This window comes from Colius striatus, chromosome 3, assembly GCF_028858725.1.
Source record: "Colius striatus isolate bColStr4 chromosome 3, bColStr4.1.hap1, whole genome shotgun sequence".
NCBI lineage: Eukaryota > Metazoa > Chordata > Aves > Coliiformes > Coliidae > Colius > Colius striatus.
In genome coordinates, this window is record NC_084761.1 from 80,164,564 (window position 1) to 80,188,463 (window position 23,900).

At 40.9% G+C, this 23,900-nt stretch overlaps 1 protein-coding gene across 3 annotated transcripts in view; it reads left to right on the forward strand.

The window, feature by feature from the left end:
* The first annotated feature begins 4,250 nt into the window (after nucleotides 1–4,250).
* The window catches only part of CCDC149 (coiled-coil domain containing 149), a 52,497-nt gene continuing 32,847 nt past the window's right edge, over nucleotides 4,251–23,900 (forward strand). For 2 of the 3 annotated variants that reach the window (XM_061992641.1, XM_061992642.1), the window contains exons 1-3: nucleotides 12,713–12,824; nucleotides 13,710–13,871; nucleotides 14,451–14,489. In XM_061992641.1, coding sequence (XP_061848625.1) covers nucleotides 12,741–12,824; nucleotides 13,710–13,871; nucleotides 14,451–14,489 — 285 coding nt within the window. In that variant the 5' untranslated portion in view covers nucleotides 12,713–12,740. Of the gene's footprint in view, nucleotides 4,343–12,712; nucleotides 12,825–13,709; nucleotides 13,872–14,450; nucleotides 14,490–23,900 lie in introns of those variants that run through there. The other variant, XM_061992643.1, reaches the window with a different exon arrangement.

A 23,900-nucleotide genomic window follows, 5' to 3' on the forward strand; every position in this document is an offset into this window, starting at 1 on the left:
TTATGATGATATAAATTACCAAAGGTACTAAAGTGGATGTTTTATCTGTGATAGGTTATATCCTCATTCAGAGGTATTTAAACCCTGATTAAATGGAACCCTGAAACATCTGTGGAGAGTCAGACTGAATCATCCTTCAGGGGACATGCACTACATGTTTTCATTACATTTCAATTAAGTATCCTGTCCAGATCTTAAGGATTTACATTGGTTTTTCAGTTGTATATTTCTTTAGAGTTGGACATGGATGTAATGATCATGTTAGTGAAGTAGACAAATGCTGACAAAAATAAGCAGCAAAATCTGAAGCAATCTATTAATTAGCTTACCTATGGGTAAAAAAGGGGGTTATTTTCTTTCTTACTGTCTGACAAAGACACTGATTTGCAAAAGCTGTGTTTTAAAACTGCTGATTAAATCTCTGACAAGTGAAAACTGTTGGTTAAATCTCCTACTTATGTTTACCCGAGTAGTTGCATCAAGGAGCCATGGTAGCTTGGATCTGGTTCTAAATGTGTTATTTGTCCAGGCAAAAAAGAAAATAAACATCCCAAAACTTTTTAGAAAGTCTAGAGCCCTCTTAATGAAATGTAGAAAATGCTAGAGAAGTGGAGGGTAATCTGGTGAAAAGACAGATGAACTCAAGATATCGAGGGAAAGATTGATCACAAAGCAGAATTGCAGAGAAGGGAGATGAAGCACTAGAAGCAGATAAGTTTATCTAGTGAATGTATAGAGGAAGAAAGCAAAGAAGATAGTAGATCTAGAGACAAAGACAGCGGAATAGTAGCTGAAGAGGAAGGTTGAGAGATGACTTTTTTGTTCAGACGTTCAATGACAACACTGATGTTCTGATGTTGGCAAGGTGATGGTGCAAAAGCAGTTACTGCAGAGGGTAGGAGAAGAATCAAAACATCTCATTAGTTTTGCAATTAAAACAGCAGACTGGTACTCCAGAAATCTGCAATTCTGCTTCTTGGTTATGTCTGAAACTTTGGTTTTCTTGGGCAAGGCAATCACGTCTCTCTTTAGTTTCCTATTTATAACTGAGGATGATGGTACTGCTTTTCTACCATCTTCTTCTTGTCTTGTTTGTCTGAATTAAGACAGGAACCACATCTCAATCCAGCTCTGCCTAGAGGCTAGCAGAGTGACCTGGACCCAGCCAGTCAGCAGCACTGTTACGGAGGAATGTGGCAGTAACTGGTACATAAGGCAGAGAGGATCAAGAAAGCTGAAGAAGCTACCGAACAGCCTGATATCAGACGCTAAAAGTGATTACTTAAAAATACATATTTGGGTTCTTTTCTTTCCTTTCTGATACTATCAAGTGTACTCAAGGCACATTTCAGCTTATTTTTTATTTATTCCCTTGAATCTTTCTTCTGCTTCAAAAGAAAGCGGTTATTCTCATCCAAGAGCTTGCGCTTTCTGAAAAACACCAGCTCTCATCAGACTTCTGATAAAATCGTAAGAGCTAGAAACACTGAGAGTTCCTTTTGTTTTAATAACCTCTCTTTCATGAATATTTACTTCTCATTTGAATAATTATCATCAATATAAATTAAAACTTTGTGGGGAGTGCGAGCAGCTTTGGGATTAAAATGAGTGACATCCCTCAAAAACGAGGGCTATTAGAGGGTTATCTTTCTTATAAGCAGAGCTCCTTCTTCAAGAGCATTCTGAGTTTGCACTACTACAAGACCAAGAAAATAGGGGAGAGAAATCTGCAAATGAGAAGAAGAACTGGAAAAAAGATTGTTTGGTTCATTACACTAGAAGTTGTGTATCATTGAATCATAGAATGGTAGGGGTTGGAAGGGACATTTAGAGATCATGTAGTCCAACTCCCCTGCAGAAGCAGGTCAACCTAGATCAGGTCACATGTCCAGGAGGGTCTTGAAGACCTCCAAGGAAGGAGACTCCACACCCTTCCTGGGCAGGCTGTGCCAGTGCTCTGTCACCCTTTAAAGCTACACATCCGTGTAGCTTTAGCTGTTAACAATACTAGGAAATATGATGGAGTTTCTAATATTCTAATTCTAATAATTCTAATATAATTAACAATTCTAATAATCAGTGGCTTTAAATGATAGTTCTCGTTAATTTAATTTTCATAATTTTCTATTTGCCTGTGCAAACAAGATGTTGTTTTCAGCAATGGTTTGCTGAGAAACCTACAAGGGCATGCAGGATTCTGATATATCACACACCTGACAACATAGACCACATATGAACAAAGAGGAACAAGCCTTTAGAGCACTAAAGTTACAGAATGCCTAAAGATGAAGAACAGCTAATTTAGGAGAAAACAGAATATAATGTGGAGAAAATGTCTAAATTTGAGTTATAATTTTCAGGTAAAAGATATGAACTCCGTATTTATCAAACTATAGTTCCATCCTAAAGGTGGCTGCTGTCCTGGACATTTTTTAGATGGCAGTAACCACAGGCATTTATTAAACTTGATATTGTTACATTCAAAGAGAGCTCCTGCTGGGTTTATATGTTGCCTGTGTTTTTTGCCATATAAGATGTTAATTGAGCACCTGGGAACTGAAATGTTTTCAGTGGCAAGGCTGAGACATCACCTGTTTGAAGGGATGTGAAGGTGTCAAAGGAGGATCTCTCAGACATTTTAGACAACAGAAGAACATTGTGCCTAGATGCCAAACCACAAACAAATCTTAACAGTGGGGAAATTGTGCTAAGGAATGAGGCACACACATTTTATTGTGTTGTCTTGCTCTGTTTGTTGTTACTTAAAACAAAGAGTAATTGTGGGTTAAACTGCTGGAATACTCCATACAATTACACTTGGACTCTGACTGGAAAACATAAGTTCTGCCATGTTAGCACTCACCATGTTAGGAGTCCAACAAAGAAAGCTTGCATGTGGTGTGCCTCAAGGTAGAGCTGGTCAGTGGGGCTGCACTGCGCAGTGGCTGCAGCCACAGGGCTGCGGAGGGTGTGTCTGAGTCAGGGTAGTATCTAGAAGGATTTGGAGCGCCACGTGGATTGGATTCAGTGCTGATGGAAGAATCTGAATGAGAAGAGAGGAAAAAGGAGACAGACAAAATCCTGGGTCATTACATTATTGACATGTTTGTGAACTGAGTGACGATAGAGATCTGTGCCCCAAGTGCTCAGTGTAATAGTATCACATTTTGAGAAGACGATTTCTACCTCTTTGTTTTCCTGCTGTGTCTTACTTTGCAAATACGTTGTGTGTATCTAATTGGGGGGGGGTGGGTGCATAATATCTATGACAGATGAAAAGTTGGACATGACTTAACAATGTGCACTTGCAACCCAGAACGCTGACTATACCCTGAGCTGCATAGCCAACAGGTCATGGGAGGGGATTCTTCCCCTCTACTCTGCTCTGGTGAGCTCCAACCTGCAGTGCTCTGTCCAGCCCTGGACCCTAAGAAGGACACAGCCCTGTACGGGTGGGTCCAGAGGAGGGCACAAAGTTATCAGAAGGCTGGAGCACCTCTTACAGAGACATGCTGAGAGGGCTGGGGTTGTTCAGAGGAGAAGGCTCTGGGAGACCTTATTGCTGCCTTTTGATATATGAAGGAGGCTTATGTAAAAGCTGGAGTGGGACAAGTGCTTGTAGACAAGGGCAAACAGTGTTAAACTGGCAGAGGGTAGGTTTAAATTGGACACAAAGAAGAAATTATTTTAATATGAAGCAACAGAACAAGTTGCCCAGAAAGGTTGTGGATGCCCCATCCCTGAAAGTGTCCGAGGCCAGGTTGGATGCAGCTTGGAGCAACCTGGTCTAGTGGAAGGTGTCCCTGCTCATGGCAAGTGGGTGGAACTGGATGATATTTAAGGTCTCCCCAACTCAACCTATTCTGGGATTCCATATTAAAGTCCGTACTGCAGACCCTGATGCCCACTCCCTGCTCTATGTCTGGCTGTTCAGTACCCGGGCTGGCAGTAGAGCCAGGAGGATCTAAGAAGAGGACCGTATGTATGGGCAAGCCCCGTCAGGCATCTCTGCATAGCCTCGGGCTCGTGGTGTGACCCACGCTCTCCGAAGCTGAATAGCCCTGCCGCTCGGGCAGGTGTGTGGGCGGCCTATGTCCCCGCGGCGCTCCGCGAGTAGCGCCACGCCAGGCCGCGGGCGCACTCCTGTCTCCAGCGGGCCTGTGCTCGGACACCGCGAGGCGTCTCCGGCCTGCCGGCCGGCAAGAGGCGGCCGCAGGCCCCGCCTCTCCTCGCAGGTTCTTCGGAGGAAGGCCGGGGCGGGCGGGGCCGCTCGCCGCCGCATGCCGCCGCGGCCATGAGCTCCCACCGCAGCGAGAGCGACTGGCAGGGGCTGGTGAGCGAGGTGAGGCGAGGCGGGCAGCGGCGGCTCGGGTCGCACATCCTCCCGCGCCGCGGCCTGGGCGCGGGCATCGGCCTCGGCTCCTCGCGGGGCTGCCGCCGGACAGGGGCGGGCGAGCGGGCCCCGCCTCTTGCCAGGGCGAGGGTCGGGGCCGGCGGGAGGGGTCCCGACCCCCGCGGCAGGGGCGGGGGGCGTTGAGCTGTAGTGTGTCCCGACTGATCTGTACGGCCGCGTCTGCAGTGGGGCACAGCCCAACCGGAAACAGCCCGCACGCTGCGGGCCCCGACCCCTGCACAGCTGTTGACCACCGGATACGAGTGTCTGCGGGCCTCCTGCGTGTATTCGCTGCTGTCTGGCAGCTAGAAAGCGGGGGCTCAGGCGCCGAGCCTGCTGCTGGTTTGAGACGGGGTTCCGCTGTGGCGGTGGCTCGTGGCGCTGCGTCGGGCCTGGCAGGGCTGCCAGCTAGGAGGGCGTGCAGCCCCGCAGCCTTGCCTCGGCACGCAGCTGGCGTGGTGGACCTGCACCTGCCAACCCTGTCCTCTGGCATAGGCTTTGTTTTCTTACCTCATTTGATTGGCAAATTGAAAGGATTTTGAGAACCACGGTGTCATTTATAAAATGGGAGAAAGATCTGTACTGGCACAGTGGCTGTGAGCTTCAACAGGTGGAGGATTTTCAGAATACCAGAGTAGAAAACATTATCTGCTACATCCACATTAAAAGATTCACAGTGTTTACAGGTACACGTTTCATGTAGGCTAAGTTAACAACCTCAAGACGACTTGAGGTCATTGTAATCTGAAGTAATACCATCAAAGTCAAGTCTATTTAATAGGCAGAACCATAAAGTGTGAAGTAGATTGGCATGCTATTTTTTGCATTGCATTATTTTTGCATAACTGTAAAAATAGTATTTTTATATTTACAGCCAGCAAACTGCTGTGCAAATGGCGTTGGCCTAGCTCAACCTGACTGAGTCTGCTGTCTTAGAATGTGATGCACACAGGTGAATTCCTCCGATTCCAGGAGGGCTTTGCGTTTGTTATATTATGGGAACATGGCTAAAACCTGTCAAAAAGATGGATGAGTTCAGGGTCCTGAACCTGTCAATTTTCCCAGTGATTTCAGTAGGACTTTGTGTGGCCTCAGATCTGTGCTAGTACAATAAATACATCCAGAATTGGAGTCTACCTATGTACCCAATGCTTGCAAGCACACAAAATATTCCAGAAGCAAGTGAAAAGTGTGCTTTGACTAGTATCCTCATCATGCAGTGTTGCATCTGCCATCTCATTTTCCAAATGGAGTTTTATTTTGGGGTGAGGCTGGTGTCACAAGGCAGGCATGGGTAAGAGAGACACAATTCACAAGATATTTTCAAAGGAAATGTTCCTAATCTTCACTTTCAAAAGTCGTTCAGAATTACTTCAAGACTTTTTTCCTTTTGATATGACTTAACCTAAAAACAATTCTGAAACCGAACACATTTCTTGTTTAGAAGCTTCTTGGTTGTAGCAAAGTTTAATGACTCTGCTAAACTACATTCTTGTCACTATTTATGCATACATATAATTTCTTTTTCTCAGAAACAATTACAGTCCTAGTAATTTATATTCCGTTTTTGCTTCCTTCCTCCTTGTTCCCACAGCAGGCTTACAGCCTGTTCTTCCACATGAAGTCTTTGGCACATGCTGTCAGAGTATAGGCTTCCCTCTTTTGCCTTTGTCTTCCTTCAGCTGTTGTGATTAACTTTGTGTGATTTACCCATTAACTCCAACATTCTAATGGGTCTGTGGCTCTAACTCCTGAGGTAAATTGTGATAAGTTTTTTCCAGTTTACTGTATCATCAGTGGTACAGAGCTTTTCCAGGCCTCTTTGCTTCAATATCTGCTGGGTAATACTAGTATTATTCCTCACTGATTTTGTAAATTTTTTCGAAGTGCTTTAAAAATACAAGGTAATGTAGGCAAGAAAAGACATGGCAGCTCTAAATGAACATTCTCAGATTGCAGGTGCTGAAAACACAGGATGGGATTCAAAATCTTGGTATAAAACACCAGAAGCTGGTGGGTTCAGATGCACGGTCACAATCTTTTTCATTTGCACAAGTTCAGTCTTCCAAAGTTGAAATCTAGGAGTAACTGAAATACTTGTCAGAGCAACTGTAATATTTTAAAAAGTCTGGTATTGCAGGTGTTAGGAAAATTGATGGGATGTATTTTTCATCTTTGTGTTTATATACATGAACACTTATACATGCAGATATGTGTTTTTTGTAGTTGGTATTTTCATTTTTCATTAGACAAAAAGCATGCTTGTGTTTTTAGGTGTGTCCTGGTTTTTTTGATATTTACGTTTTTTTTTTTCCTTTGACTTTTGTTCCATTTCAGTGCCTTTTGCTCTTTACCTTTCCCTATACCTTACTCTGCTTTGTTGCTTGTTCTTTGGCCTCCATGTTTATGTATTTTTCCACCTAATCTACAGCCATATGCATTTCAGGCCTAATGTGTGCTTGGTACTCTGAACAATCTTTACACCACAGGTACATTGATCATTCTTTACACTGTAAATAGGATGACGTAGGAAGGAATACTGGGACACAGCCAACTTAGCAAATACTGAACGAGCAGAAAAAGAGTCATTATTTCGATTGATAATCTTGTTAACTGAATGCAAAAGAACAAGCTTCAGGAATGAGTATCCAAATAAATTTTGCTTGTTCTTTAGCTGAGCTCAAGTATTGATGGAGAATGAATATATCTATATATATCTATATGTATATAGATGTGTGTGCTCTGTTGTGTTACTACATAATTTTTGCTTGGAGTCCGGATTTTTGTCCAGCTAAATGTTGGATAACCCATGTTTCGGATATTTAAAAGACCGTATGATGCTGTAGTGTGATCTTGAGGTGGTGGGGTGAGTTGAACAGCACTGGGAGATCATATGTGTCAGGGAAAAACACATAATCTGCAAGACCACCTCCGTCCTTGCTTTAAAGAGCTGACTTCTATGAGTTCAGTCTCCTTTCTGCTGAAGTCAGTGAGTGTGCTTCCATTCACTTCACTGAGAGTTGGCACTAGTCCTAATTGAATACTACTTGGAGAACATGTACTTTTGGCAGTGTTTTCCACCACCAGCAAGAAAGGTTTCCTAGGAAACCCATAGGACTAGAGTGGTTGTCCTCTGTCCTTTCTGCTAGCTTCTCCCTTGGATTTGCCAACTTATAGAATTAAATCCAATGTCAAAATGCTTCTCTTTTCCCTGTCACCTCCCACACATTAGAGCCTTTACTGTGTGCTATTTACAGCTACTCATATGTGACTGTGCCTCTTAAAATTAGTTTGAAGAAATTTAATCTCCATTTAATTTCTCATTCTCGAGAGGCTATTTCTTGATGATTAACTGTGTGTGGTCTTCAGCACCACAGAGGGAAGTGATGTGCTTGTGTTCTTGAGCTCCCTTGCCTAGTAATTCCCAACTTAAAACTTGGAGAAAGCATTTTGAAGAATTATTGAGCAGTAGTTCTTGTTGAAGTAGTTAAATGTTGCAGACATAAATTCTGAATAAGAGTGAGAAACCTAAACTGCTTGTAATATCTTTCCTACTGGATGCACATTTTTTTTAATGTGGACAAGAGAAGAGGGAGGAAAATGAGTAAGATTTTAATGTTTAGCATATCTCCCTAACTTTCTGTCCTGTGGCCTTTTCAAGCAGAGTGGGAAATGTAAATCACCAAACCTGTATGAGGGGACCTGACAGGCTTTGGAGCCATTAGTTTCTGAACTTCTCTAAACACAGAAAAATTCCTGTAGTTGTAGGGAAGAACAACTGGACTGAATGCTCAGAGGTCCCGAGGTGACTAGATTGGCATCTTATGGCTTTGTCATATGGAAAAGGAAGAGGAAACACTGAAAGAGCTGGCACTGTGCCTTACTGCTATCCAAAGTTCTTGCAAGCTGTGGGAGAGGTGCTGCATGCAACAAAGAAAGTGTCTGCTTCTTTTTCCTTGTTCCAGGTTGGAATAAGATACAGAGATGGAACAAATGGAGCAAAATTAATAATGTAATCCAGTGCACGGCATACAAAACTTTTAAGGACTGGGCCATGTGACACAACAGTGTTATTTTGACCAATCAAATCAAATGATAGTATTTCCTAAATGACCAGTGAAGATGATGTGTAACATTGTTATCAAGACAAGATGTGGTGTTCTAGGAAGCTGCTTTCATCGCTTATATCATCAGTGACTGATACCAGCCCACTTTGTGTTTCAGCAGCCAGGAGGTGGCTAGTGAAGCAAGCACTAGGCAGCAGGAAAAGCAGAGTTGATCTTGTGGGATAAAATCAAGGACACTACATTGTCTCAGGTTTTATCAGAGATGAAGACATGAGATGGCAGGCAAATGGCCGGTAATTATGTATTGCTCTGGGTTTGAGTGCTTGACTCTTTCAGATGAACACTTCAATCTGAAATCAGGGGAGCAAATATTACTGAAACACAATAAACAAACACCCTGAGTAATAACATTGTGATGCATTTTGAGACTCTTCAGTTTGTCATTTCCACAACAAAATTGTCTCCATGAGTACAGTGAGGAGAAATTAGATAAAACTGTAAGAGGTTCAATAGCAGTTGGATCTCTTGTATAAAAGTTGGTGAGGAGAGCTCATGATTTCTCTGAGGGTGTGATGGATGAGGGGTTTCCAGGCCCACGTACAATGTGGTGGCCCATCAGCATTTGAGAGGACACTAGGCCCTGGAGTGTTGAGAGAACACACAATATAATCCACATTGATTCCAAAGCACAGTTTGGAGATAGTATCTCTGCTTTAACCTACAGAAAAATAGGTGTTTTCCTTCTTGGCAGTAATTGCCATTAAACACAGTATTTAGGCCAGTAATGTGCTCAAATTTAAAAGAAATTATTTTATGATAGGAATTTTGTGTGTTTGTTGGTTTACAAAAAGAAAGTCTAAAACCTTGACAGTGTCCCAGCATCATCAGATTATTAGACCATGTCAACAGCGTCATTAATGAGATCTATCCAGATTTGTCACTAAAAATAGCAATGGACAAATAGTAAGTGTTCGATGTAGAGGGTCACCTTGGAACAGTTACACTCTCCTGTAATGTCAGTCTCCTTTTACTCAATTTCACTAAAGTAGTTATCTGGCTGTAAAGCAGTTCAGGCAGTAATGTAGGATGTCATATATATTCCTTTAATTATTATGATCTTCCTTGTAGCAATTATAATTTGCTTTATTGCAGATAACAGTGAATTGGTAGATAAAAGTCACTAGACAGATATGAAAAGTTGTACATTGTAGCTTTTAGATTCAAAGTATAGCAGCTGGTTCTTGGTTAACTGTGTTTTTTAAAGTCAAAGATTGTTTTGGAACATCAATTAAAAAGAAACAAAAGACAACAAGAATATTTTGTGGTGACTATAGTGTATAACAATTCACTTGTTTGTCTCACTGATAGATAGTATGTGAGAGATAGACTTTCCTTCAGTTGTAGAGGAAGAAATCTCTATGTGAAAGCCAGAAGCATCTATTGAATGCTTTTTCTCAGACTATATGAGAAAAGTTTCCTTATTGCTTGCATTGCTCAAAACCCCCCCTGTGGAACTCCCATGTTCCTTTTATCAGCATGCTAATTGTGCTGCACTTATTTGTGGGAAATTGTTGCTGGGACTCAGTTGCCCTGAGTAGAATCCATTTCTGTTGTACAGTTGTTACATCAGTTTACAGCCATTATCAATACTTTTGTTTTAATATTCAGAAGCATATATATTGAATAACCTCTTTGAAGGTCTATCTTTATATAATTTGGTTTTCTTTCAGAAATGATGATGAGAATTGTAAACATAGCTCTGTCAAATACTCAAATTCTACAGAAGTGCTGTGGCTTTTTTATTTCTTGCACTATGAGCCCATGGAAACAAATTACTGTACATTATTACTATTTTTATCCCGTTTCTTTGAGAAAGTCGGTGTATGCAAAAGGGAAAAAAGGCTTAAAAAAGTCTTCTAGGTAAAAATCCAAACAGTATGTTGATGAGAGATGCCAAGCCCCTTTGTTCCATATGGTACATAATCCGTACATAATTCATCAAGTTAAAATACACTTTACACAAAGAGGAGATCATGATTCCTTTCCATTTAAATCCTGAACACAACTGTTTATGGTTCATTATCCTCAACCCAATAGATAAGAGAGAATTCCCTTACCTTTTATGCTTTGAGCATGTCTTTTGTGGCTTGATGTGACTCATGACAGAAACTAGATTTATTTATCACTAGGTTTGTTTTTTCTATCTGATAGGTGTTATTTTTATGGCCTTAACCACATGGTCCCAGTTCACTTCCGACTCTCTGGTACACTACTGGGCATAGCAGCATTTGTGGCAGGGCTGGGAGGCACCTGCCAGTGATGTGAGTGTCCTATACTGAGATGTTGAGCCTTGCTTCCCTCCTCTTATGTACATTGTATGGGCTGTTTGTTCTGTTCCACAGAGGCACTCATTGGATGGGCCAGCTTCCTTCTTCCTGGTGGTTAAAGGAACAGAACAGGCTGCTTGGTTCAAGGGTTTGGGATAGTGTGGTTTTTTTTAAAGTGACTGTGAGATTTGCTTTTACTTGTTTTTATTTGCAGTTACTATATCAGGTTGTTAGTATAAAAAAATTTAGTGAAGGCATATTTTAGAATTGAGTAAGACATGAGATGAAACTGAAAAGAAAGAAGAGAGATTGTCAGAGGCAAATATTTCACTGTAAGGGAAGGAATTCCTTTTTTGAAGTTTGAAGCTGTTTACCATGTCACAATAATCACTTTCTGACAATATTAAAGTTCAGCTTCTGATACTTTTCAGTGCTTTATCAGGGGACTTGACATTTGTGTAAGGTATCAGTAAGGACATAAATACATAGGTACAGTTGCCTTTGTTGATGCCAAGGCATCATAATCCAGAAAATTTGTCATGATTTCAACTTCACTATTGCCAGATATAACATTAATCCAGGGTAGAAGTGTCCTTTTTGAGAGTTCAGATCCTTCTTGGAATTGCTTTTCTCATTCCCTTCCTGCTATTTTGCAACTAAGCAGTTACCATTTTTGGAAAAGGTTGGCTGTACTAATACACCAAGCTCACTTTTCCTTTTCTCATTGACTTGAAACTGAGGTTAACAAAGTCAATTCCAAGCAAGTAGTACATACAAGTAATGATTTTTGTCCCAAAGAACAGCACTAACTTGAACAGTATGGAAGTGCTGATGCTCTTGCTTTGTGCAAAAGGCCATAATGACAAAGTATTCTTGACAGAGTATATAATTAAACTATAAATTGTTTTCATGACTGCTGTGATATTAAGTCTCTTGCAGAGCACATTCAGAAAGTATTTAGTGTCACGTCTTATGTGGGTAACATCAGAAATAGAAATATATGCTTTAGCATGAGCAGTGTCAAGTGATGGGTACTAAGAATCTGCTGACTGAATATCACATTAAGTGAAAAAAGTTGCCTGAAACTTCTGGTAAGTAACATTCAGTCACTGCAGGAAAGAATGACATGTACTTTCCTTTGTCTCCCCGTCAGTGGGGAAAGGCATTGAAGCGGATCAAACTAATACAGAACAGCCAAGATTTGCAAGTTCTGCTTTGCTTTGTGCATGAGCCCTGTGCATAAGAGGTGGTGGCTGGAGGGGAAGGCTCACTTTCACCATCCCTCCCAACTCAGACGTTTTCAGTATTCCTGCATTAGTTCCCCTTCTTTTGACTCACCAAGCACGTGTGTGTAGTGTCATGGCTGAATTAGTTTCTTTTACCTGTGCCTGTAGGGTTGTCACTCTGTAATTGTTCCAGACGCAAGGTAAATTTTGGTTGCCACTCATGCTACCCATTCTGCTGTAGCATGGTCATGTTTCACTGTCCAGGAGGGAGGCTGAGCTCAGAGGACATGCTGGTAGTAGGGAGGAGGAGGAGAGATGGTTGCTTAACTGAGACCTGACTCTTGTGGACACAAGTAGAAAGGGCAATTTGCCAAGGTGTCTTTCTTTTAGCAGTATTCTCAGGGCTGTGGGTCAAATGGTGAGATTCCTTATACTCTTGCACAGGAGAAACAGGAACTTGAATTGCTGAATTTTTCTAACTCACAGTGGTCAGGTGTGCATGTGGCCTTACAAAGTGTCATGGTTTAGCAAGGAGCCGTTTTTTGCTTGGTAACAGGGGGAGGGGGTTGCGGTGAAGACCTGGTAAAGAGTTCTCGGATTTCCCCCCGCCCCGGTTCTGGAGTTCAGACCCACCTCCAGCCTCGCTGGGCCAATCTGGTGCCTCTGCCATCACTATTTATGGACAGGAATTTGAAGTGCTGGGAAGAAGGTGTAAGAGTGGTACAAGATGGAGGCGACCATGCGGACCTCACAGTCAGAGAAGGAAGAAGGAAGGAGGAGCACCAGACTGGAGACACCTCTGCAACCCGTGGTGAGAATGCAGGCTGTAACCCTGTAAACCATGCAGAGCAATGGCAGGACTGAGAGCCACCAGCAGCTCCGTGTGAGTACACTTGGACAGGTGAGAGACTGTGTGAGGAGGCGGCCATGGCGCAGGCCGTGCTGGAGAGCCTGCGGGCCGCAGAGCAGACCCGCATGAGAGGCAGAGAGGAGCTGCAGCCTTTGGGATGAACGGATACTGAATTGCCTGTGCAGAGCTGCCAGGTGTGTGAGGTACCCCACGGAGGAGCAGGGAGGACTGGTTCGGAGCCCGCCTACCCTGAGGAGAGACAAACAGCAGGAGCCATCAGGAACAGACTGATTGAAGCCCCCATTCCCTGCCCCCCTGAGCCGTTCAGTGGGGGAGGAGATAAAAACACCAGGATCAGGGCTCTGAACCCAGGAAGAGGGGAGGGGTGGGGAGAAGGTGGTCTTAAAGGGCTGGTTGGACTCTTCATCGTTGTACCATTCTGTGTTGTTTTGTGTTGGTTATATTTTGGGGTTTTATGATTATGCTTTAGTTTGTGTTTTCTCCCCCAAGCCAAGTAGCCTGGTCTGTTTTGTCCTGGAACATAGGAGGCAATTAAGCCCTCCCTGCCCTTTAGCAATTCTCTGGTCTTTGGTACTTGAGGCTAATCATGATCTTATGTTCCTTGATGGGCCTAAACAAAGACACGAATGAATTTCAGGCTTCTGATACAACAGATCCCTTTCCCATGGTTATTAGTAAGCTAAGGTGGCTTGTGGCAGACTTTGGTCTTGTGTGGAGAGTCTTTCCTTCATCTTTTCAGAGGAAAACTTCAGCTTCTTGAATCCATTACTGACTGAGATACAAATAGCTTGTTAGAGTTACATCATTTTTTTTCCTCTTCTGCAGTATCTGGTGTGCAAAAGGAAGCTTGAAAGTAAAAAAGAAGCATTGCTAATCCTTTCCAAAGAGCTGGACACCTGTCAACAAGAAAGAGACCAGTACAAACTTATGGCCAACCAGTTGCGGGAACGACACCAGTCTTTGAAGAAGAAGTATCGGGAACTGATTGTAAGTTGTCCCTTATATTGTATATGATATCGTTGTTCCTGATACTGTATAATTGGGGAACAAGGATGAGCCTCCAAAAAAAACAACTAAAAATGGAAAGGAGTCCATAATGACTGCTGTAAAAATATTTAGGTACTTGTGTACAGTAGTCCTGCAGTTGTACAGCCCTGATCATGTTATTACTCATTCGTTCCACATTGATGAGGTAATGCCTGTTATATAAGACACAAAAAGACAGTGCGTGCTCTGAGGAAATGAGTTTCAGTCATAATTCCATTTAAAAAGTGACTGCAGTATTATTATTCAACAGCAACTTAATGTACCGTTATGAAAAATAATGCAACATATATTTGTAATGACCTGCTGTTGTAGAAGTGTAAACAAATCTTCAGCCTTGGACAATTTTTTGAGTTGAAATTAATATTATTGATATTATCAAGAGGCAATATTTTAGAAAGAGTTTTGGCAGCATTTTAGTTAAATGATTTAGCTACATGGTTTAAAATTTGATCCACAAAGTTCATACAATCTCTGGCTTCATAAATAAGTTGCCAATGAAATATATTCATTTGTTTGTAGGATGGGGATCCATCCCTTCCACCTGAGAAAAGGAAACAGGTAGGATTTATTTTTCAGTTGGCATTATTTACTTGCTGCAAAAATACTGTGCAAAAGTATGAAAATATTAACTAAGAAATCTGATAAAAAGCAAGCATTTCTGTCTGTTGAAAAGCTCAGTCTTTAAACTGTGGCTTCTTGTACTTTTGTCTAAATGTGTTTTGCTGTGAAATGCCTGAACTATCATTAATTAGAATATATAGCTATTGCTTTTATGTTCACCTGAGACTGAAATGGGTCAGTGTATGGAGACTTGAGATTGTTCTCCTTGTTGTTTATCCTTCTTGTATTGAGTCCCAAAATAGGTTCATGACAGGACTTCTGATACTTAAAAGCAATCTGGGAATGCATTGTCTGCATTCCATAATTGTTAATTTATTGTTGTGAGTACTGTTTTCCATTAGGTACTCTCCTAGGTCACTTGGGCTCTGTGAGTTATAAATGATAAGAACAATGGTAATTGCATTTTATGGTTCCCCTGAAAAACTTTTTGCTTGCTCACTTTTTTCTTTTCCCAGAGATCCACATAGTGTGTCCCTGTTGTGGAGAGTTGGTTGTCACATCTTAAAACTATCTTAATTTTTAGAGAAAAATGGCACCCAAAACACAATGTGTGAGCAGGGAGAGGAGGACAACCCAAAAGAACAAAAATTGTTGCTGTAATTGCTAGTCCTGAAAGTCATTTAAAAAGTGGCTATTGCATTCTCTTAATGGATGAGAAGTTTTACTCATCATCCTTTTACTGTGAATCTGCATGTAGTTCTTGCTATTGTCTTAAAATTTTAGGGGCTTAGGGTTCTGGTTCTTTTAAGCTAAGCTTTCAGAGGCAATATAATTACTCCTCCAGGCACTTAAACAAATAGCTGCCAAGAAGTCAGTGGCTCAGCGTAGAATCATTTAACTTTCTCATTATTTAGCATAATTTATTTGAAATTTTGTTGTTTCAACAGAGTTCTAATAAAAGTTTATGACCAGATATAGGTTTGTGCATTCAGACTACTGAAATTGGAACTGAAGAATATAGAATTAAAAGGAAAAACCCCAATGCAGTGTATGGGTCATTACGAAGACCTGCCATCCTATGGATGTTGCTCTGATTCATTTTCCGTCTTTCAAAACAAATAAATCTTGACACTTGCTTCTAGAATACTAGCAAAAAAATAGCCTAAATGCCGAAGCTATAATTATATTAAGTTTTGGCAAATCTTACCATGCTAAGTGCCTGGAAAGACATTTAATAATCCAGCTAGGAATATTTGGATTTTTTTTCATGAGGAAGTTATGTATTCATGCTAGGTAACAGCAAGAGAAAGAAAATCTTGTTTTCAAATAGGGTCATTTATAGTTCTCCCCCAAGGACAATATATACTTTAGGTTGTACGGTAATAGGCTGTTAGTGAACTTCCTGAGTTTTCGTTTTCCTGAGAAGTGTGTCTGTAGTATACAAGGTGGGTAAGCTGGAGTAGCTAGGGCAGCCTTTATTAAGAAAGGTATAGTTTTGTTTAGAGAAGTATATCAAAGAATAACAAAATAAAGGTATTAATACCTTTCTATTATTACTCTATGTACATTTCTTAGCATTTTCTCATCAAAGAGAGAGTGTGCTTTTTTGCACTTTTTCCATCCCCTTGTTTCCCAGAAGCCTGGTTGCCTCCTGGGAGAAGTTTGTGACCTCAGTCACTTTATAAAAACTGAGACTCTGATCCTGTAATTAATGCTGTATGACACAAAAGTGCATGCTGTTTCCATGGTCAGAAATGAGATGAAAGCATGGTATGCTGAACAATTTACAGTCTGTTACTTTTCTTTACTGCAACTGAGAAATTATCATTGAAATTGCAATCTAGAACTTTAAATATAATAGGTGGGTTGGAATGACTACTTTCTTCTCCTTCATCTTTTAATTTTTCACTTTTATTATCAATTATGCTTTGTGACTTTTAAGATGTCTTGTTTTCCACACCATGCCTTCTCTCCCTGTTTTGCAGCATGAAGTTTTCACGTTCTGTATGGAAATCCCGCATAACCAGGCAATTTCTATCAGCAAGCATTTAACTCAGAATATGTTTTTGTAAAATTGGTGTTACTTCAAGGCATCTTAACAGACACTGCTCTGCAGTGTTTTCCTCACACAGCTGTGTGCACAGTGGTACACACCTCTGATATAATCCAAAGATTGTTCTGTATCTTTCGCCTTCTGCCAACCAACAAAAGCAAGAAATGACAAACTGTGCTACTGACATCTCCCTTCCTGTAGTAGATGTTTTACCATTACTGTTGTTATCACAACCTGTGAGCTGTCAGTGCTTTTTGGCCCCTCTTACCAAATACTCACAATTAAATGCTGTGGTTGAATATGGTTTTATAATGTATTACAGTGTCAGGTATGGAGGGGTAAACTGTTTCAGCAAGATAGGAATAATCAAGAGTTGTTTTTGATGTTAAAATTCACTAGAGGTGGTCATCAATAGACTCCTCATTTTGAAAGGCATGTTAAAATGTTGCCCTGTCTACGCAGCCTCTCTTACGCATCCTATGCAAAGAGAAATTCTACCATTCTGCAGTGGTATACGTTTATATGCATTTACTGTGATACAGGATATTCTTACGACATTGGCAAACAAATAGTGGCTATCTGTTGGACAGTGTTGCCATGCTGTGAAATTTAACAACAAAAAAAGCACAGATGGGTTTTCTGCCGTGATTTATACTGGCTGTTATTTTCATCTACATTGCGTAAGTTTTTGATACAGCTTCAGTTTGGGAGAAGCTTTGTCGTTGAAATAACAGATCAGTGAATCCTTTGACCTTCTATATGAAATGGAAGTTCTTTTAATACAAATGAGATCCTGTGAATAAACAAAGGTGGAGTAAAATGCATGGTTAGGAAAATGACTGTGCTGGGCCACAGTCCTAAATACGCTTTGCGTAATTTGATCTCAGTGAGACCACTCAGTTGGAGATAATGGGTTTGCAGTGGGGTTATGTGTCAAGAATACAGCTGCAATGCATATATTCACTGGTGAGAGCTTATATTTGTATTTTACATGTATGAGGAATCAAATTAAGTGGAGCTAAATATTGCAAGATCACATAGTGGTTGAGATGGGAAGGCAGCACTTGATATCAACTAGTCAAATCCCCCTACTCAAGCAGGGCCACTTACAGCAGGTTACCCAGGACCTTGTCCAGTCAAGTTTTAAATACCTGCAAGGCTCTGCAGCCTCTCTGGGCAACCTGTTCTGGCATTTGACCACTCTAAGATTAAAAAACCAGGAGGGGGTGATGTGCACATACCTGCAAGTATAGGGGTGGTTGGAGTCCCTCATAAGGGCCAAAGCCTGTGAATGTGAAACTTCTTCCAGTTGTGTAACAAGCCAGGTCTGCTGGCTTCTGCTACTTCCTGATCAGGAGATCTATAGCAGATACCCAGTACAACAGCATGCCACTAATCTTGACCCAAAGGCTCTCAGCTGACTCCTGACCTGTCCCAAGGCAGAGCTCCATCCATTCCAGCTGCTCTCTCACATAGCTAAGGTGCTGAGGGACATGGTTTAGTGGTGGGCTTGGCAATGTGAAGCTTGTGGTTGGGCCTGCTCTTAAAGATCTTTTCCAACCGAAATTATTCTATGATTCTAAAGGGCAACTCCCCTCCACATCTTCCTGCTGTTTTGCCTAGGAAGCCCTTGTACCGCCATCACAGCACTCCAGTTGTGTGAGCTATCCCACTGTTTCTGTGTCATCCCAAAGAGATTCTAGCCCTGTAACTGCATAGAATTCAAACTTTTCCTTGTGCTGAGTGTGTTAGAGGAGAGGCCTCTGAGGGACATCCCGGTATGCTGGTTCTGCAGTACAGCCTTGAGAACTTTCCCCCCAGGTCTGTTCTGCAGGCACAGAATAAAGAAGGGATTCTTTACATGTCTAGACTTAAAGGAGTTACACTTCAGCCCAGTTGCTTTGAGAATTGCTATGTCCCGTGTCTTCCCATCATCGTAGGCTCCTGGCTTGTCTACCCTATCCCAAACCTCCTTGTTCCCTTCCTCAGGATTTCTAGTTTAAAGCTCTCCTTACGAAGTTGTCTGACTGCTGGCAAAGATACTTTTGCCTCATGTAGTCAAGTAGATGTTGTATCTTCCAAGCAGCTGTTGAACCTTAGATGGGGTCCCGTGGTCATAGAACCCTCTTTGAGACTTCTAATAATGAGCAGCATAACATAATGATACCATGGTCCTAGTATAGAGCACAGCTAAATCACAACTCTTTTTTTGCCAAGCAAAAAGTCTCATCAGAGAACCTGTGTGCATCTTTCCTGAAGGTCGTGGTCCTTCACTCTTAGTTATGTGTAGGTGTCCCAAGGTGATTCATTCAACGCAAGACTGTGACTGCTTCAATGACCACTGACATTACAGCAGCACACTACCCACTCACCAAGGGTTAGTCAGACAGCTTGGCTTCTGCTAATGAATAGGTTCATGAGCACGGTATTTTGGGGCAAACAGAATGTCAGAAGACCCAGAGGTTTCAGACAGGAGTAGCTTGTGATATGCCACAAATGGATCCATTTTGACCTTTGCCACTTCCACTTCTAGCTTAATGTACTCAGCTGTCACAATTCCCTTTTGAAATAAACTCCAGTTTTTGACGTGAGCAGAAAATATGGCTAGTGGGACTGTTACTTGTTAGCTAATGAATTTGGGAAGTTTTGGTAGGCTTGTGCTGAAGGCACAAAAGCTGCATTCAGAGCCTTCTGCGACAAAATCTTCAGGTAAAATACACTACAGGGTAAGCAATCATTTTGTACTTATCTCACGAGGGTGCTGTGAAGATTAATGTGATTTCCTTCTCTCTTCGGATGAGAGGATGAAAAATATCACACATGTGCCAAACTTAGACCTGTGTTGTTTGCTTTGGTCCGTAAGTGCGTGTGAGATAGCAGGTGGGAAACAGTGAGATGATTTGCCCTTGCAACACATTAGAGAGCAGTATTCACATGGATTTCAACATGTGTCTGCTCCAAAAGCATAGCCAGTACCAGGCAGCAGTGTGCAAAACCTAGAACTTCTTACCTGCAATCAGGGTAATGGTTTGTAAAGTGACACTGTTGTTTCTTCCACACGTGGGTTCTGCAGTGAACTTGAGGATGGGAGAGAAGAAATGCTGATTCTAATAGATGTCATAAGCCCTCTTTAAGATTTGGAGCACTGTTCACACCTGGTCTGTGCATCAGCCTCTCCTCTGGTTGCCATGTCTTGCCTTAATGAAATACAGAGATACTTGTCCACACCTCTGCACCTGAATACTCTTGATAAATACTCTTTTAATAAGTCACAAAACTCAAAATGTTTAAAGGGTTTTGATTCTTTTAATGCATTATCTCAAAATTTATGTTGTCTGTAAGATCTCAAAGCAGCTAAGATATTTCTGACAAAACAAGCCAATGAAACAATCTTTTCTTCTGTCCTAGTATAGCAGTCTTTATATAAGAACAAATTAATCACTTCTCTTTCACTATGCTCATCTGCTGTCAACAAAAACTTGATGCCTATATTGAAGTATGAGGGGACTAAAGTACCTTATTGAACCTTCACGGTGAAGGAATTTCTGCCAAGTAATTTCTCATGATACTGGTAGTTCATACCGACACCCTCAGTTGCTTTGCAAAAACTGGTCTCATAAAAGAATCCATCATTGATGCTAACCCTTTAGGTCTGGCTCAGTGGTGTTTGGTCCTGTATAACGCTATGCTAATCTAACACCCAGAAGACTGGAGGAAAAGCATTAATTTTATATGTCTACTGCTGAAATGGCTTTTTGGTTCTATTAATCAGCTCTATAAAAATTCTGATTGCTGAGTGACTTGAAGATATTGCTGAGTGTCTTGAATGTATGTGAGCATGAGTGAGTCTGTCTTGTTTTACAGAGCCTTGTCAAGTTTTGACTGGTGTGCTTCTGTGGTGGGATTTCTGCCTGGTTCTCAGAGCAGCAGATACTCAGAGAACAAGAGGATTTTTTTTCTGCTCTTGTTTTACATCAAGTGACTGCTTGGCAAGGCTTTGATTTTGCCTGTTGTTTTTCTGTGGGGAAATATGACCCACTTTAAGTGTATTTTGTTTAGTATGCTCAGGACTTGTAATTTAAGTCTTCTCTACACGGTTTTTCAACTTAAAGAGAAAAATACAATGATTTTTGCTTTTATCATAAGGAAGCAAGTGCCAGGGGTGGGCATCAGTTCTTCTACCTCTGAGTCAGCAGTGGTAGTTGATAAGCAAAGCATGTTTTTCTGTGTTAATTCAGCCATTGAAATCATATGAATGCATTGGAGGAGAAAGTGCAATTAAATTTGCTATCAGTCACACCCATCAAGTGCACTTAATGTTTCAGCAAACTTTTTTTTCTTGTCAGCCCTATAATTCAGTGTTCTTCTTTGCTTGAAGGTGTGGCTGAAAGTAATATAAAAGGCTGTAAACTGCAGTGTAGAAGTGCTTGTTTGTATTTTAAAATATTTTTAAACTGTAAGGGTATGCTGGAAGTTTCCCCTCTTCCGCTTTGCCAAGTTACTTTTTTAGGCTGTATTTAAAGGCAGAAAGTCTTTTTAAAAATTCTTTTTTTAAGGTGTCAGATTAGATTTATGTGCAGGAGAATTGAGAGCTATATTAAAGACTGTTACTATCCATCATTTTTAAAGTAGCGTGAAGAAAAATAACATTGTGTGTATGTGTGGCTAGATTTGCAAAATTGTGAAGGTAACCAAATTCAAGTGTAGTGCATAATGCCAGGGATGACTATTTGGAGTTAATTATTTTCTGTTCTCCCCCTCCCGTTTGTTCTTAGGTCCTTGGTCAGTAGTCATCAAAGATCTGTTGCTGTCTTGACAGGCAACAGCTTCTGTTAACAAATGTTTCTGTAGTTAGTTTCAATGCTCATCTATAGCTAAAAGTAACGTTCTCTTCCACTTTCTATCCCCAAAGTGTTCTTGCAAATTTTAACAAAGTCTAAATGGAAAAGGATGAGATCTGTGATCCCAACCCATTGAATCTTTTGGGTCTATTCTGATTTATGGTGCTTTTTTTTTTTCCCCCCTATGTAATATAGGTAGGTACTTCCCACTCAGCACTATCACAGCAATCTTTTTCTCCTTTCTTCCTAGCATCTGGTGGGATCATTGACTATGGTCGAACTTGCTTTTTGTCAGAGGAAAAAGGAATGTGGGATCAATTTCTTATGTCTAGTACTGCTGTGGAGGTTTGGACTGTGCTTAAATCATTCTTCACTGAGAGGCTCGTCAGTCACTGGAACAGACTCCCCAGGGAAGTGGTCAGAGTTCAAGGAGCGTCTGGACAGTGCACTTAGTCATATGGTTTAGCTTTAGGTAGTCCTGCAAGAAGCAGGGAGTTGGACTCGATTCCAATTCGATGATGGGTCCCCTCCAACTTGAGATATTCTGTGATTCTATGGTACATGCAAGCTTCCTGTGACAGACATAAACAAAATAGCTTGTCATGCTGCAGAGGCTCAAGAATACCTGCTGGAAACTGACCATTACCAGACAATGCTCAGAGGACAGAGCTCTGAAAAGGCTGCTTGATGTGGGGCAGTTGAATGAAGCACTACCTGTTATTTAGTATTAGAAACAGTTGTGTTAGAGAGGGCAGGAGAATCAAATGATTTCCACTGCTGCAGGTTTTTAAAGAGTCAAAACAACATGAGGCAGCAGAGAGGTATAGGCTTCTGGGTCTTTCCCTCCCATTACCCATGTCTCAAAAATCTGTCATCTTCATTATTTGGAGTTAGCTTTGAATAGTGGGAGTGAAAAAAGTAGTGTCTCAGACAGTTACAGGAATCTTTAAGGCTTTACCTAGAATCAAAAGAAACTTGAAGAAATTCGGTCTAGAGAAGCTGAATTTGGCTAATTTTCAGAGACTTGTTCTCTCTTGGTAAATGATATAAGCTTTATTGTCTGCTGAAGTAACTTGTCTAGAATTTCTAAGCTAATTCTGTTTGTTCTATGAATATTGAAAAAGAAGTTGCCAGGTGGAAAAATGAATTGCCTTTCTCCTTGCATAGATTTCTCTCCTTTGCTCAAAAAATACATGCTTACAGGTTTGTGAAGCCATTACTCCATTGTTAGTTTTATCATCTTTCAACCATATGGTATGTTTTCTTATATATGCCAAAGTACCAAGTCCAGGTGTCATTCAACATATCCTATTGGCTGGCCCTCTTTAAGCCCAGTAGAGTACTTTTGACAAATATTTCTCCTGTCCACATTTAACCAAGAGCTTTAATGAGGTCTTGCCAAAACCTTTAAAACTCAGAACAATCTAAATTATCCGTTATATAGAACCTCTAAGCCAGGGAAATGAATAATTGCTGGAGACTACTTCTGTGACATAGCTTGGTTGTTTTAGTTTAGCAGAAGTATAATAGAAGCTTTGTATTAAGGTGCAAGTCTATACTTAGCTCATTGTAATGCTCTTAGCATGCTTAAATGGGGCTGTTTTATTTTGGTGTCTAAAATTCATTTAAACTTTCTTCCAAAATCCCTGTCTCGAGTAAAAAGGTTTTTGTCACATTGAGTCATTTATATGACTGACAAATAAAATTCAGCATAGAACTGCAATCTCAGAGAAATGGTTTTAAAGGAAATAAATCTGAGCAGAAAGATTTAGTATAGGCATGGTAATACCTTTCCTGCAGTTGCTGGGAGCTGAGTTTTGACTACAGACTGCTGTAGTCCTGGTGTTGTGGCTGTAAACACTGATTAGTGAGAGTGAGTTGTTCCCAGGTGTTGAAATTACATGTGCTATTGCAGTGTTAGGAGTTGTTCAAATTCATCATAAAGAGAGGTTTGTGCGACTAATGTGCCTTTTAACTAACCCAATCTGGTGGTTGGATGGCATTTATTGAAAATCAGCTTTCTTAAAAAAAACCCAAGCATCTGAGCAGTAGCCATAGATACTTCAATTTAAATATCATTTTCTGTAAACACGGGTTCTTTGCTTTCTTTCTTTTAAACAGCTTTCATTCTTTAAAAAACGTCTCTCAAAACATTGACTGCATGTGTTCTGAAACTCCTCGATTCATTCAATATATGAATAGCTATTACACGTTTGCTTAACATGTAGAAAAAGATCATTCTACCAAAGTATACTTGAGGAACCTTTTGCATTGCTTTAATAGTTGCTATCTTGAAAACAAAACTAAAGGCAGCTTAATTTTGGCCCTACAATAACCTATTTACATATTTTTGACATGATACCCTTTTCCCAATTCTATGATTTGTGTTAATAGTTCTCTTAACTATAGAACAGAATGTGTAGATGTAACAGTTAGTAAACAAGAGGAAAAAAATTCAGGAATGACTGTCAGACACCTTGTTGGTTTGGTAGTATTTGAATTTTAAAGAGGAAA